This window comes from Natator depressus, chromosome 19 (assembly GCF_965152275.1).
Source record: "Natator depressus isolate rNatDep1 chromosome 19, rNatDep2.hap1, whole genome shotgun sequence".
Classification (NCBI taxonomy): Eukaryota; Metazoa; Chordata; order Testudines; family Cheloniidae; genus Natator; species Natator depressus.
Window position 1 is genome coordinate 925,918 of NC_134252.1, and position 15,952 is coordinate 941,869.

Genomic DNA, 15,952 nt, shown 5'->3' on the forward strand with positions numbered 1-15,952 from the left:
ATGTGACATCTCCAGCAAGAATTACCACACATTCTACCAGGGCTTGAGCTACCTCAGAGGGTTTCCTGAGAAAGATTTCAATCATGGACGCTTGCAGAGCAGCTGCATAGTCCTCCATACACACCTTTGCTCACAGTTATGCCATCATCAAAGCATCCAGAGCTGATGCAAACTTTGGAAAGAAAGTCTGTTGCTGTTTCAGTTGACTCCGAGTCTCCACCACCAAAGGGGCATTGCTTGGGTATGACCTAAAATGGAATATACATGGGTATAAGCACGTGAAGAAGAAGGAACAATTGCTTACCTGTACAGTAGCTGTGGTTTTTCGAGGTATGCTGTACAAATATATATTCCATGACCCTGCCTTTGATCCCTGCTACTTCTGATAACGGCAAGATTCCGGTGCAAAGGAAGGGGTGGGCCGCCCCGCCCTGCCCTTCATGCATTCTTTTGAAGATTCGAGGATACTCAAGGTATGTGCATCATCCCAATGGGTACTGCTGACCAAAAGTCTCTGGCTGGAGTGCTCTGGACGTGCAAACACCCTAAAGTGGAATGTGTGTACAGTCTTGAAGAATCACAGTTACTGTACAGGAGAGTAACTGTTTCTTTGAGTCCAGTGCCAAGGTAAATGTCCCAGACTCTCTTCCTTGGACACATTTTGGAAGACTTGGAATCCCATCACTAGGTTTGTGGGCACTTGTGCTGCCCCCTCTACTCTGACTCTGATATTTGCTGGATTTTCCCTACCCCCTGCCAGGAATAAACCCTTTGATCTCCTTAGTTTTGAAGCTTCTTCCAATGTATCACTTCCTTCCTTTTCAAACAGAATTTTTGGAGATCTTTTATTTGCTGATGCCCAGTAGAATCCTTCCTGGCTTGGTTTGACTTGTCACAAAGAGTGCTTTCTTTACTGCAGATACCTATGTGCATCCCTCAAAAGACAACTGGGTGAATATTTTCTTCATGTATTGCCCAGCCATTCTGTACCATGCTGATCTGGCTGAATTGTAGATTCTGGCTGCAAGGGTCAGAATGTTTGATTCTGCTCAACAGTGCTAAAGGAGAAATTTTAAGAGGAAAATTTAATTTTAAAACTGGGAGCTTTCTTGCTTTTTCCAAAGTCCCTCCAGTCTGAAGCAATTCAGGATAGTCTCTAAATGCTGCTTCTCGTATAGTGTCGAGGGGGGAAAAAACCTGCTCCTCTTAACAAGAACAAAGGTGAATGATGGTACAGAAATACGTAGACAGACACACCCACCCTCTGCAGCTTTGCACAGAGAATGTGTTGGAAACAAGCTGTGGGTCCTGGTAGAGCACTGGCTAACCCTCTGCCACCAGAGAGATGCCTGTTCGTGGCAAAGTTCTTCTCTGCCTTGCACTGTTACTGCCCCTGGACTGTCTTCTGGGAAAGCTTTAATTGTGGCTTCCTGTTTTAGTGAGAAGTGTCGTGCCCCAGCGTGGTGTGATCGGATCCTCTGGAAAGGGAAGAGTATTTCTCAGCTGAGCTATCGCAGCCACATGGCTTTGAAAAACAGTGACCATAAGCCAGTGAGCTCCATGTTTGACATTGAGGTAGGTGCACCATTATCCATAGTAGTAACAGTGCTAACCCTCTCCCTAAGGTAGTCACAGTGGCTGTACTGATTCCTTCTCTTCCCTTATAAGCTATTGCTCTGTGTTTGTGCTTCCCCTAGCTTGGCCCTGATAACAATGCCCTGAAATGGGACCGTTGTTCTCAGTAAAACACAGATGTGACTCCGAGCCTGTTGCTCCTGGCAACATATAGTTGAGCTCATCCATGAGCAGAAATAGGTAGTTGTTCATGAATGTCCCCTTACACTTTGTTTCCTCCTTTTTTACCTATTTCCCTGGAAACCTGCAGCGTTTACATCAGCTGACAGGAGTGTAATTCGCTGCCAGGCTTTAACAAGCTGATCCCAATGCAGGCTGGCTGATTTTATCTGCTAGGTAGAGCAGCCTCCCACAAAGCCAGAAGCCTGCCCAGCAGTGGGCAAATGTTGGGTCAGAGACACTGGCCCATTTTATTCACGTTAGACGCTTTCCTGCATGGAATGAATTCTTTGGTAAAGGCTGGAAACTGGTTCCATTTTAACTTACTTTTGGTAATAAATCTGCAGTAGTTTTCCATGTGTTTTACCTGCGCTTCTGATTCCAGCCTTCTTTAAAATCAGGTTGCTCCATATGTTTCAGACTGTTACAATTCTCCTGCAGAGACACAGTAAATGCCCATTGGTGAGGTGTGTTCCCCTTTCAGGTGAAGGTTGTGAATGAGGAGCTCTACCGAAAAGCCTTTGAGGAAATAGTGCGCTCATTGGATAAAATGGAGAATGCCAATATCCCGTCGGTGATCCTTTCCCAGACGGAGGTAGGACATGTTCCCATACTTTCCCTCCCAGGGCCATCAGCTCAAGGGAGAAATGAATCCTAGAACCAAGAGGTAGTCCAGTGTAATTGTAAGCACCGGGGGCTGCGAGTCAGGACTTATAGGGTCTATTCCTGGGAAATTTAAGATAGAGGAATAAGCATGGAACTGGCGATCAGGAGCTCCTTAGTTCTAATCCTGGGTTTGCCACAGAGTCATGGTGAGGCCCAAAGCAAGTCACTATCCCGTTCGGCCTCCCTTTGCCCCTCCGTAAATGAGAATGAGAGTCCTAACTCAGGCCTGCTAAAGGACTCTGGGATCCAGGATGTAAAGCAGTTGGTACCAGTGAGTGCAAAGTAGAATGCTCACTATTTTGTTTAGTGACTTATAAAATTCTGCGGCTTGCACAGATATTCCATAGCTGCTGGGAACGGGTACTTTCCATTCAAAAACCCAAACAGTACACCACCCTCCGTGCCCCAGTTGAGTAGTGCAGGGTGGAATAACTGTATCCCTCACTTTAACTTGTTCTTAAAAACATAAAACCTAATAAACCCTGAACTGCTGAGATGTCTGGAGAAGGTCCACTACGTGAATGTCTCTGCTTGGAGTGCTGGATACCAGAAAATCTATTCAAATGGAGCATTTAGGTCCCCCTGTGTAGATCTAGCTTCAGTGGAGTTACACCAGCAATGAATTTGTCCCACAAGGCTGACTGGCACAGATGACCTGGGTTCCTAGGAAACATACAGCCTTGGCAGGTCACAGTTAATGTCAGGAGCTGGGTGTTTAATGTTCAGGCATGGCAGATATTTCATTAACTAATGATTAAGTAGCTGAGGCACATAGATGTTCTAGGGGAAGGACCTTTCCCTTCTCTTTGAGGAAGTTGCTGGCTGTGGGTGGTGATGGAGAAGCAAGAGATGGTGACACTGGCAATATTTGTTCCTAGTTCTTCTTCAAGGATGTGAAATACATGCAGCTGCAGGTGGAGACCTTTACTATCCGTAATGGACAAGTGCCTTGCCAATTTGAATTCATCAACAAACTGGATGAATACACCTACTGCAAAGAGTGGCTGATTGCAAACCCCAGTAAGGGCTTCCTGTTACCAGGTGACTGACTCTTCCAGAAGATTCTGCTTCTAACTGTTCATCCCATATTAATAAACCGGTATCTGGCTTGTTCCACTTTGTTCTCCTTTCTGTTTGAAGTCTGTCATGGCCCCTGTATTAATCTGCCATTTGATAGGATTCGTCGGTTTCATGACTGTATTTACTGAGCATGTGTTTATTTTCTTCCTGCAGATTCTGAAATGACTATCGAATTGGAACTGTTTGTTAATAAATCAACAGCTACATGTTTGAACTCAGGAGAAGAGAAACTCGAAGACATTCTGATTTTGCACCTTGACAGGGGGAAGGATTATTTCCTGTCTGTGACAGGAAATTACCTGCCCAGCTGCTTTGGGTCTCCGATCCAGACACTGTGTTACATGAGAGAACCTATCCGGGACATGTCGGCAGAGTCCATTCGAGAACTGGTAGGTTAATGAGTGAGCTGAAGATCTTTGGGAAGCTTGCCTTTCCAAGCCCAGTAGAACCCCCCCACCCTCTATTCGGCATTGGTGAGGCCTCGTCTGGAGTACTGTGTCCAGTTTTGGGCCCCACACTACAAGAAGGATGTGGAAAAATTGGAAAGAGTCCAGCGGAGGGCAACAAAAATGATTAGGGGCTGGAGCACATGACTTATGAGGAGAGGCTGAGGGAACTGGGACTATTTAGTCTGCAGAAGAGAAGAATGAGGGGGGATTTGATAGCTGCTTTCAACTATCTGAAAGAGGATTCCAAAGAGGATGGATCTAGACTGTTCTCAATGGTAGCAGATGACAGAACAAGGAGTAATGGTCTCAAGTTGCAGTGGAGGAGGTTTAGGTTGGATATTAGGAAAAACTTTTTCACTAGGAGGGTGGTGAAGCACTGGAATGGGTTACCTAGGGAGGTGGAGGAGTCTCCTTCCTTAGAAGTTTTTAAGGTCAGGCTTGACAAAGCCCTGGCTGGGATGACTTAGTTGGGGATTGGTCCTGCTTTGAGCAGGGGGTTGGACTAGATGACCTCCTGAGGTCCCTTCCAACCCTAATATTCTATGATTCTATGAACCCTCACTCAGTGCCAGGCTATTAAACCTCAAGCTGCCCCCTCTTCTCATAGTGTTAATGAGCATTCTCCCAATTTCCTTTTATTACTATTATGGGGTTTATCTCCAATAATCACATTGACACCACCTGTTCCCTTAACCCCAGAAGGGGCTGGCTTGGTTGATGCAACTTATTTTCTCTGATGCAGTGTTTTCACAATCACCTGGGCTCTTTGAGCTAACTGAGTTCCATGCAGAATGTTAAAAAATGGTGTTAAAGATCCCACGGCACTTTTCCTATGAGTAGAGATCTACCTCAGTGTCCGAGGCCTCCTCCTCACTGGTGTGCATTTGGTGCCCATTTGTTATTTCATTTAGGGGCGCGGTACTGGAAATCTGTGTGTTTTTGTGTGTGTGCATGCGTACGTGAAGCAGTTTGCCACCCTTGCAGGTGGAGGTGCTGTGTAAGTGTTTATGCTGTATTAGTCTGTACTCAGACCAGCTGGTGAGGCTGCCCTACTCCGTAGTGTTCCTTAGCGCTAACACCCCTGTCTCTCACTCTTAGTGCTTTGCAGAGTTAACTAAGAGTCTGGCTTGCTCCTTTGCAGACCCTGCTGCCGCTACAGATGAGTGATGACGTTTTTCGGGATGAGAAGCCCCTGGACATCCCCAAAGAGCTGTGGATGATGGTGGATCATCTGTACCGCAATGCTTCCCAGCAGGTAGGCAATGTCTGCATTTGAGAAACCGCCCTCTGTTCTGCCAGACACTTAGCTGAGTTTTGAAGAACATCATGGAAATTAGCAGCTTTTGTTGATGCTAGCAGCGTGGACATTGGCCAGAAGTGGGAAGAGTCCCTTCTCGCCAGTGTAAGGAGGTATAAAGGAGACTTGTGTGACAAGAGGCACGAGCCCCTTGAATACACTGATCGTGAAGGAGACTGACTTTGTGTAAAGATCCAAGTAATGCATGTCAACAGCTGTTTTCTTTTGTTTTGTTTCGTACTGCAATACAGTAACCTGGGCTAGAACGGTTGACAATATGGTGCCTACTGATATGCACCAGTCTGGAGAGACTTTCATGGCACCCCTTGTACACATATTGTGGGGTCTCTGGGTAAAGTATGGGTCACACGTGGTTACAGTAAATAGCATTGTAACAGATTATTCTGTTTGTTTCCCTCTCTGTGAGTCTAACATCTGTGATTTTTCTGTTGCAGGAAGACCTGTTTCAGCAGCCAGGCCTAAGATCTGAATTTGAGCAGATCCGAGACTGCTTGGATACGGCAATGCTTGATACACTCCGTATCCTTTGGAACTAATGTTCAGTGAGGCTGATTTGTGTATCCTGTGCTAGAACCACTTTACACTTGGAGCCTCAAGCAGCTCTGGGGGCTCCATTACATTTTAGTGTCCCTTGTACTCTGTTAACTGAGATGTGTTTCTTTAGCACTGATTATATCAAGTCACAATGTGTCTGCCAGGTCTTTGCTAAATGGACCGATGGTCAGTGTAGGATGACCAAGCTTGCTTGGGACCACCCCAATACTAGAGTGAATTCCTTCAGGAATTAAGGCCCATCCCAAACCTTCCCACCTTGCTCAAAGTGCAAGGCATGCTTCTTTGACCTTGTCTTCTCTAATGTAAACATATAGCAATATGTGTATACATAAAATATAGATTATCCAAAACAAAACACTCCACTGCACACGTCTTCCCCTGGGGAAAGGAGGAGAGAACAAACACATGACAAAGGTTAGTCACGTTGCTTAATAGACTTCTGGAAGGTGTTCAGATCCTAGAGAGACTAGTGTGGTGTAAGAACATGAATAGAATAGTGACTGGTAAATGACAGGTATAAATGGTCCCAGTGTTTGCTATGTGGAATCAGTCGGGATAGTACAAACTCTACCAGTAGAGCCCTGCAAATCCGCGGGTATCTGCTTTATATCGGGGGACCATTTTTGCAGATAGCGCAGATGCAGATACAAATTTTGTATCCGCGCAGGGCTCTGACAGTAAGAGCCGGGCAGGCAGCTGTGAGAAACAGCAGTGCAGACCCTCCACCTGCCCTGGGAGAGGCCTGGGGGGCAGGGACACAGGCCGGGGGCTGCTCAGGCTCCCCGCCCAAGGCAGATGGAGGGTCCACCGTGGCTGCCCACAGCTGCCCACCCGGCTCTTACCATGGTCGGGCTGTGGCTCTGAGCCGTCCCCCTGGCTGGAACTGGAGACCCGTGCTGGCAGGCCAGGGGAAGGGGGGTGTGGCTCGGAGCCGCAGCCCAGCCATGGTAAGAGCCAGGTGGGCAACTGTGGGGAGCCGCAGTGGGCCCTCCCCCTGCCCGCGGTGCAGGGCAGAGGGGGGCTGAGAGAAGCCCCTGGCCATGTCCCCACCCACCAGGCTCCCTGCCCAGCTGAGGGCAGGGGGAGGGTCCGTGACTTCGCACGGACTCCCCCCAGCAGCCCGTGCGGCTCTCCCCGACTGGGCTCTGGCAGGGGGGTGCCTCGGAGCCTCAGCCCGGCCACAGTAAGTAGAGTCCTGCAAATCCTCGGCTATCCACAGACAATTTTTGCAGATTGGATGCCAATACACATTTTAGTATCTGCGCAAGCTCTATCTACCAGCTGTGAACATGTGTGGGAGTTGTGCTGAGGTCTCACCACTGATTAAAGGTTCAGCAGAGATGCTAACAAACCAGATCACTGCACTACCTTTTCTTTAACCATCATTGGGTCAGTCGGCAGCAACCATTCAGTAGCTGAGGCCCTGCTGTTGTTCCTGGAAAGCCTGCCAGAGCCTGTTATCTGCTACGGCCTCTACAACAACTGCTTGCATTATGCCAACGATTACACGTTGAGCAGCCAGGTAATGCAGGCCCTGCTGCAGAGGGTTAACATAATGCCTTAAATGAACATTGAGTCTGAGTGTTCTGTGCCAAGCAGATAACGGGCTCAAACCCAAATGAGCGTACAGTCTCATGGCTCTAGAAGGTACCTAGCACTGGGGCTCCTGGTTTTTATTATGTATCATTAAGGCTTGTATAATTGTATCGATGCTTTGAGCTTCTAGTCAATCTCTTGGTGGTTTTTCACAGTACAGTTCTTGCTTTCTTTCCAGGTTGTCTCCATGCTGCCCATATGCCATAAAAATGTGTTTAACTATCTGATGGCATTTTTACGAGAACTACTGAAAAATTCAGGGAAAAACCACTTGGATGTGAATATTCTCGGTAAGGTGAAGAAAGTGACCAGTCTTCTCTGTGGGGACTTGTAGTAGTTCATATAACAAGCCATGTGTTTCTCTGAAATGACTGCATTAGTGGTCTCTTGCTGTCTGCTATTTCTGGTGCCTGGTATGTAACCTGGCAGGAATCAGACTTCGGCCAGGAACGCAGAAAATAAGGCATTGTCACACCAAAAATCACTCTCTTTTGGCATGTAGAACTTTAAAAAAGTGCTGCTGAAAAAAGGAAAAATTGTGATGGCCGACTTCGAACTACCCGCTCCTCCTCCTCTCCCACCCATCCCCAAGTGGAACCCAGGTGCTCCCCAGTTTTCTTTTGCGGGGAATTATCATTGACATCTGGCTATTGACTGGCTTTTATTGTGTCTTTTATGCAGCTAGTATATTTGGTGGCTTGTTGCTGCGACCTCCTCCCCAACATCCTAAGCCTGATGTAACTGAGAAGAGGAAGGCTCAGCAATTCATCCAGCAGTTCCTCTTGAGAGAAGGCAACTCACCATGAATTCTAGATGCAGCTAATTTGTTTTTTAGATGAAGCTATCAAGTTACTGTAAAAATACTTTTGTACCGAGCGTAGCACCTTCAGAATGTTACAGTATTTTATTCAGAGTACAATCTGTTGATATTAAATACAGATCAGACATGTAGAACCAGTTATCACTGTATTAAGTTGTAAAGAATATTGAATTTCTAAATAAGTTTTATAAGACACAGAGCACTGACATTTTATACTGTATTTTAATTATTTAACTTGTATTAAAACCTCAATGTTAAGGTTCCTTTTATTTAAATAACAATAGCCATCTTAAAAAGAAAAGGAGGACTTGTGGCACCTTAGAGACTAACAAATTTATTTGAGCATAAGCTTTCGTGAGCTACAGCACACTTCATCGGATGCATTCTTAGTGCACTTTCTCAGCCTGCCTTTCAGCCTCTTTTCCTGTTGGCTAGTCTGGGTGTTTGGTCTGTTCATTTTAATTAAATCCCATCCATTAAAAAGCATGAAGCAGTGTGAGAAATGAGCTACAGAACAGGAATTCCCAGGTCTCTTGCTAGCATTGCACAAACTGATCAGTAGAGTGCATCGAAGAGCCTTGCTTTGGGTTTGTTCAGAGGTCACGCAATCAGGTGAATGAGAAGAAATTTAACAATTTTATATCTAGATGAAGAGACTGTGAAAATACTGTTATCCAGACCTATGTAGATCAGCTCATTTGCTGAAGATGTTTGCTATTTGTTATCAGGGCAGTGACTGATAGCCAGCATAATGTGAGATGGTTCTGTGGTAACTAAGAATATTGGGTCGATGAAATTACAGTATTGATGAATTGTTTAGCTTTGCAAATTCTGTTTTAAACATTGTATTCCATCATATTGTACAGAGTGGCAACTTTTTCTATAATTTAATTATATTTTGATGCTATAATCCTGTTAACAATAGCTACAGTGAGTGTTTGTCCCACTTCCTCCTCTCTGGGTAGAGCTGCAGTCTGTGGTCTGTCACTTGGCTTCCCGGTTTTGCTGTGGTTTTGGGGGTTAAAGCGTTCTCAGCCTTACTTTCGTCCCCTACTAGATACATTTCCTTTTCTCTCTTGTTAGTTTGAGGAATTCCTGGTCTTTTACACCTGTGTCTCCATCAATCCCATCAACAGTTAGGAGTAAAAACCTTCCCCCTCACTGGTCTAGTTCCACTAAACCAGTGGTTCTCAACCCATGGGCTCCTTGTGGCCCAGTCAGCATCCAGCTGCAGCCCATGTGACATCCTCAGGGTCATACAGGTAGTGTATATATATTGTGTAGATATGGCCCACATAACATACAGAGAGCTTCATATGTGGCTCATAATGGTAAATAGGTTGGAACCTCCCCACAGTCTACTCTATACTGCGTCTGGACAGCTCTAGCCTGTGAGGAAAAACTACAAGCCATTTGAAGATCTTACGTAAGGATTGCAACATCTCTCCTGGTTCCTGCTCCTTCAGCAGAACACATGCATTCGTGCTCTATGTTCTCTTTTAGCTATAACCCTCTCTCCCTTCCCTGACCTGAAATCAAGATTGGCAGTGAAGCTGGTGTTAGAGGGAACTGCTAGCCTGCGGAAACAGCCTGGCACTTGCCCACAGAAAGAGTGGTTGCTTTATCACCTTTGTGCTATGTTCAGCCTGTGCCAACCTGGAAACCTTAACCATTTCTACCACCTATTTTCAGTGTTTGGCTGTCATGCCAAGAGGAACTGCCGACATTCACTAGCTAACAATATTTCAAAGTCCTTTTATTTTATTTTTTTAAAAGCCCCATCCTGGGTCAGTTTGTGTGTCTAAATAGTACCTCTACCACCTAAATGAAATTATTTGGGCTGACGGCAGTGGGGTTGCACAGGGGCAGCTTCTAAACTTCTAAAATGTAGTTAAGTTCCCAGATCTCTATAGTATGCTCATACTGAACTGCACAAACCCCGTCATTTCTTGGTTCAGTCACCCTCTCAGATCACAGGTGAGGAGAATAAGTTCTAGCTCAGACTGACACACACGAGCATGCGTATAGCCATGTCAGCAAGTTAAGGAAGTATGGGCTAGATGAATGCACTATAAGGTGGGTAGAAAGCTGGCTAGATTGTCGGGCTCAACGGGTAGTGATAAATGGCTCCATGTCTAGTTGGCAGCCGGTGTCAAGTGGAGTGCCCCAGGGGTCGGTCCTGGGGCCGGTTTTGTTCAATATCTTCATAAATGATCTGGAGGATGGTGTGGATTGCACTCTCAGCAAATTTGCAGATGATACTAAACTGGGAGGAGTGGTAGATACGCTGGAGGGGAGGGATAGGATACAGAAGGACCTAGACAAATTGGAGGATTGGGCCAAAAGAAATCTGATGAGGTTCAATAAGGATAAGTGCAGGGTCCTGCACTTAGGATGGAAGAATCCAATGCACCGCTACAGACTAGGGACCGAATGGCTAGGCAGCAGTTCTGCGGAAAAGGACCTAGGGGTGACAGTGGACGAGAAGCTGGATATGAGTCAACAGTGTGCCCTTGTTGCCAAGAAGGCCAATGGCATTTTGGGATGTATAAGTAGGGGCATAGCGAGCAGATCGAGGGATGTGATCGTTCCCCTCTATTCGACACTGGTGAGGCCTCATCTGGAGTACTGTGTCCAGTTTTGGGCCCCCCACTACAAGAAGGATGTGGATAAATTGGAGAGAGTCCAGCGAAGGGCAACAAAAATGATTAGGGGTCTAGAGCACATGACTTATGAAGAGAGGCTGAGGGAGCTGGGATTGTTTAGTCTGCAGAAGAGAAGAATGAGGGGGGATTTGATAGCTGCTTTCAACTACCTGAAAGGGGGTTCCAAAGAGGATGGCTCTAGACTGTTCTCAATGGTAGCAGATGACAGAACGAGGAGTAATGGTCTCAAGTTGCAATGGGGGAGGTTTAGATTGGATATTAGGAAAAACTTTTTCACTAAGAGGGTGGTAAAACACTGGAATGCGTTATCTAGGGAGGTGGTAGAATCTCCTTCCTTAGAGGTTTTTAAGGTCAGGCTTGACAAAGCCCTGGCTGGGATGATTTAACTGGGAATTGGTCCTGCTTCGAGCAGGGGGTTGGACTAGATGACCTTCTGGGGTCCCTTCCAACCCTGATATTCTATGATTCTATGTGAGGGAATTTGGCTGGTCGTCCAGCATCACATGAATTGCGACAGTTGAATAAGGGCCTGAGTAGGTTAGTGTGGCCTGCAATGTGCAGAAGGTCAGACTATATCAGTGGTCTCCAACCTTTATACATCCAAGATCACTTTTTGAATCTAAGGGCAACTCAGGATCTACCCCACCCCTTCCCCAAAGCCCTGCCCCACTCACTCCATTCCCCTTCCTCTCCCCCACCCTCACTCACTTTCACTGGGCTGGGGCAGGGGTTTGGGAGGGGGTGCGGGCTCTGGGCTGGGGCCAAGGGGTTTGCAGTGTGAGAGGGGGCTCTGGGCTGAGCCAAGGGCGGGGGTTGGGTTTAGGAGGGAGTGAGGGGTGAAAGCTCTAGGAGAGAGTTTGGGTGCAGGAGGGGGCTCTGGGCTGGGGCAGAGTGTTGGGGTGCAGGAGAGGGTATGGGGTGCTGGTTCTGGGAGGGGACTTAGAGATGGGGGTTGGGGTGCGGCCTCCTGCCGGGCAGCACTTACCTCCGGTGGCTCCCGGTTAGCAGCGGGAGCAGTGAGGCAAAGGCAGGCTCCCTGCCTACACTGCCCCCACACCGCTCCCGGAAGGGGCCAATGTGCCCCTGCGGCCCCTGGGGCGGGGGTGGGGGGGCACATGGCTCCGTGTGCTGCCCCCTCTCAGCAAGCACCGCCCCTGCAACTCTCCCAGCCAATGGGAGCTGCGGGGGTGGTACTTGCAGGCAGGAGTAGCACGTGTGGAGGGAAACCCTTGCCCCAGGGGCCGTGGGGCTACAGTGGCCGCTTCCGGGAGCGGTGTGGGCCAGGGTAGCCTTCCTGGCAGCCACACTGCGCTGCCACCGGAGATCGCCATCGACTGGGAGATCCTCTAGGATCGACATCGCAATCGAGCGGTTGGTGACCACTGGACTAGATGATCACAGTGGTCCCTTCTGACAGAGTCTATGAGAAAGCAGTCTCAATAGATCTCTTTGATAGAATTCATAGAATCATAGAATATCAGGGTTGGAAGGGACCCCAGAAGGTCATCTAGTCCAACCCCCTGCTCAAAGCAGGACCAATTCCCAGTTAAATCATCCCAGCCAGGGCTTTGTCAAGCCTGACCTTAAAAACCTCTAAGGAAGGAGATTCTACCACCTCCCTAGGTAACGCATTCCAGTGTTTCACCACCCTCTTAGTGAAAAAGTTTTTCCTAATATCCAATCTAAACCTCCCCCATTGCAACTTGAGACCATTACTCCTCGTTCTGTCATCTGCTACCATTGAGAACAGTCTAGAGCCATCCTCTTTGGAACCCCCTTTCAGGTAGTTGAAAGCAGCTATCAAATCCCCCCTCATTCTTCTCTTCTGCAGACTAAACAATCCCAGCTCCCTCAGCCTCTCTTCATAAGTCATGTGCTCTAGACCCCTAATCATTTTTGTTGCCCTTCGCTGGACTCTCTCCAATTTATCCACATCCTTCTTGTAGTGGGGGGCCCAAAACTGGACACAGTACTCCAGATGAGGCCTCACCAGTGTCGAATAGAGGGGAACGATCACATCCCTCGATCTGCTCGCTATGCCCCTACTTATACATCCCAAAATGCCATTGGCCTTCTTGGCAACAAGGGCACACTGTTGACTCATATCCAGCTTCTCATCCACTGTCACCCCTAGGTCCTTTTCCGCAGAACTGCTGCCTAGCCATTCGGTCCCTAGTCTGTAGCGGTGCATTGGATTCTTCCATCCTAAGTGCAGGACCCTGCACTTATCCTTATTGAACCTCATCAGATTTCTTTTGGCCCAATCCTCCAATTTGTCTAGGTCCTTCTGTATCCTATCCCTCCCCTCCAGCGTATCTACCACTCCTCCCAGTTTAGTATCATCTGCAAATTTGCTGAGAGTGCAATCCACACCATCCTCCAGATCATTTATGAAGATATTGAACAAAACCGGCCCCAGGACCGACCCCTGGGGCACTCCACTTGACACCGGCTGCCAACTAGACATGGAGCCATTGATCACTACCCGTTGAGCCCGACAATCTAGCCAGCTTTCTACCCACCTTATAGTGCATTCATCTAGCCCATACTTCCTTAACTTGCTGACAAGAATACTGTGGGAGACCGTGTCAAAAGCTTTGCTAAAGTCAAGAAACAATACATCCACTGCTTTCCCTTCATCCACAGAACCAGTAATCTCATCATAAAAGGCGATTAGATTAGTCAGGCATGACCTTCCCTTGGTGAATCCATGCTGACTGTTCCTGATCACTTTCCTCTCATGTAAGTGCTTCAGGATTGATTCTTTGAGGACCTGCTCCATGATTTTTCCAGGGACTGAGGTGAGGCTGACTGGCCTGTAGTTCCCAGGATCCTCCTTCTTCCCTTTTTTAAAGATTGGCACTACATTAGCCTTTTTCCAGTCATCCGGGACTTCCCCCGTTCGCCACGAGTTTTCAAAGATAATGGCCAAGGGCTCTGCAATCACAGCCGCCAATTCCTTCAGCACTCTCGGATGTAACTCGTCCGGCCCCATGGACTTGTGCACGTCCAGCTTTTCTAAATAGTCCCTAACCACCTCTATCTCCACAGAGGGCTGGCCATCTCTTCCCCATTCTGTGATGCCCAGCGCAGCAGTCTGGGAGCTGACCTTGTTAGTGAAAACAGAGGCAAAAAAAGCATTGAGTACATTAGCTTTTTCCACATCCTCTGTCACTAGGTTGCCTCCCTCATTCAGTAAGGGGCCCACACTTTCCTTGGCTTTCTTCTTGTTGCCAACATAATTCCCTGAAGATTAAATAAGAACCTGGTGAGCAGAGCCAAGAAGCACTAAGGTAGCACTGAGATGAAAGCTGGGTGGTGCAGTGATCTGAGGCACCACGGAAGGTCGCATAGGGCTCACTGCTGGGACCCATCCAGGTAATAGCTATGGCTTGAAAGAGAGAACAAAACATTATGCAAATGTTTATGGCTGACACAAGCGATTGAAGGACATGGATTTCCCAAGGATCCACAGAGGTCGTGGAGATAGGCAGAACAGCAGAGGGTAGGGAGTGCTAGGACAAAGCTGGTGCCATGCGTCAGGAGTTAAGCACAGTCCCCAGAGGCATGCTGTTGTACATTGCCCTGGCTCTTGGGCAGCACTGGAGTGTCAAATAATTAGATGTGTTCATCGTTACCAGCCATAAAAGGTCAGCACTCCAGTCTGTGCAAGTGCAGTAAGAATTAACACCCCTTCACCTGGCCCTGGAAGAGCTCAAGCCATGTCACAAGCATGAAAATCTGCCCTTCCCACCGTGCCTTAGAAGGTGGGCATGTGTCACAGCCCATTTTTCTCCTTGGCAGCTAGGTACCCTCATCATCTTGATACACGTAAAGGCGGCTGAACTATCGCCTCCCTCCTGGTTCGGGGTGCCAGGCGTCCGGTTTTCGATCGGAACGCCTGGTCGAAAAGGGACCCTGGCGGCTCAAGCTTGTCACTGCTGACTGGGCCATTAAAAGTCTGGTCCATGGTGCAACGGGGGCCCGGAGCTAAGGCAGGCTCCCTGCCTGCCCTAGCTCCATGCAGCTCCTGGAAGTGGGTGCTAGGTCCCTGCAACTCCTAGACACATGGGTGGCCAGGGAGGCTCCGTGTGGGCTGGCTCCGCATTTCCCATTGGCTGGGAACCGTGATCAATGGGAGCTGTGGGGTCAGTTCCTGTGCGTGCGCGGAGCCTTCCGGCCACTCATGCGTCTAGGGGCTGCAGGGACCTGGCGGCCACTTCCTGGGAGCCACGGTACGCGCCGCTGGGACCCCACACCCCAAACACTCTCCTGCACCCCAACTCCCTGCCCCAGACTGGAGTCCCCTCCCGCACCCCCCCTCATCCCCGGCCCCACCCCAGAGCCCGCACCTGCAGCTGGAGCACTCACCCCCCTCCTGCACCCCAGTCCCCTGCCCCAGCCTGGTGAAAGTGAGTGAGGGTGGGGGAGAGCGAGTGACTGAGGGAGGGGGGATGGAGATGGCGGGGATGGGGCCTTGTGGAAGAGGCAGGACAGGGGTGTTCAGTTTTGTTCGATTAGAAAGTTGGCAGTTCTACTCCTGGCGTCACTGTGATGCCTGAGCACTTACTGTCTCCGAGGCGGTGACCTGAGGCAGTGACCTGAAGAGTGGTGCGTGGTTAAAACACAGAAGTGGGTTATCGCCCCAAACTACACACCATATTCCCTGAACGAGAGGAGGGTAAATATTACCCTCCATGTCCTGACTGGACTGACCCCGTCCCAGGACACACCCGGGGCCCAATGCAGCCATGCTGCCGGGAGTCCCTACATTCAAAACGGCCACACCTTTCTGTTCCTGTGAGGAGTTGTAGCCCTGCTGCCCCGTTAACAGGCACCAGGTTCAAAACAAGCAAAAGGCAGTATTTCTTCACACAAGGCACAGTCAACCTGTGGAACTCCTTGCCAGAGGATGTTGTGAAGGCCAAGACCATAACAAGCTTCAGAAAAGAGCTAGAAAAGTTCATGGAGGACAGGTCCATCAATGGCTACTAGCCAGGATGGGCAG

The 15,952-nt window shown here is 48.5% G+C and overlaps 1 protein-coding gene across 10 annotated transcripts in view; it reads left to right on the forward strand.

Annotated features, from left to right (window-relative positions):
- INPP5B (inositol polyphosphate-5-phosphatase B) overlaps nt 1-9,145 on the forward strand; it is a 47,507-nt gene extending 38,362 nt beyond the window's left edge. For 8 of the 10 annotated variants that reach the window (XM_074934232.1, XM_074934234.1, XM_074934235.1 and 5 more), the window contains 9 exons: nt 1,440-1,575; nt 2,279-2,389; nt 3,339-3,501; nt 3,694-3,929; nt 5,131-5,244; nt 5,742-5,826; nt 7,257-7,384; nt 7,637-7,748; nt 8,140-9,145. In XM_074934232.1, the coding sequence (XP_074790333.1) occupies nt 1,440-1,575; nt 2,279-2,389; nt 3,339-3,501; nt 3,694-3,929; nt 5,131-5,244; nt 5,742-5,826; nt 7,257-7,384; nt 7,637-7,748; nt 8,140-8,264 (1,210 nt within the window). In that variant the 3' untranslated portion in view covers nt 8,265-9,145. Of the gene's footprint in view, nt 1-1,439; nt 1,576-2,278; nt 2,390-3,338; nt 3,502-3,693; nt 3,930-5,130; nt 5,245-5,741; nt 5,827-6,176; nt 6,484-7,256; nt 7,385-7,636; nt 7,749-8,139 lie in introns of those variants that run through there. The other 2 variants (XM_074934233.1, XM_074934236.1) reach the window with 2 other exon arrangements.
- The last annotated feature ends 6,807 nt before the right edge of the window (nt 9,146-15,952 follow it).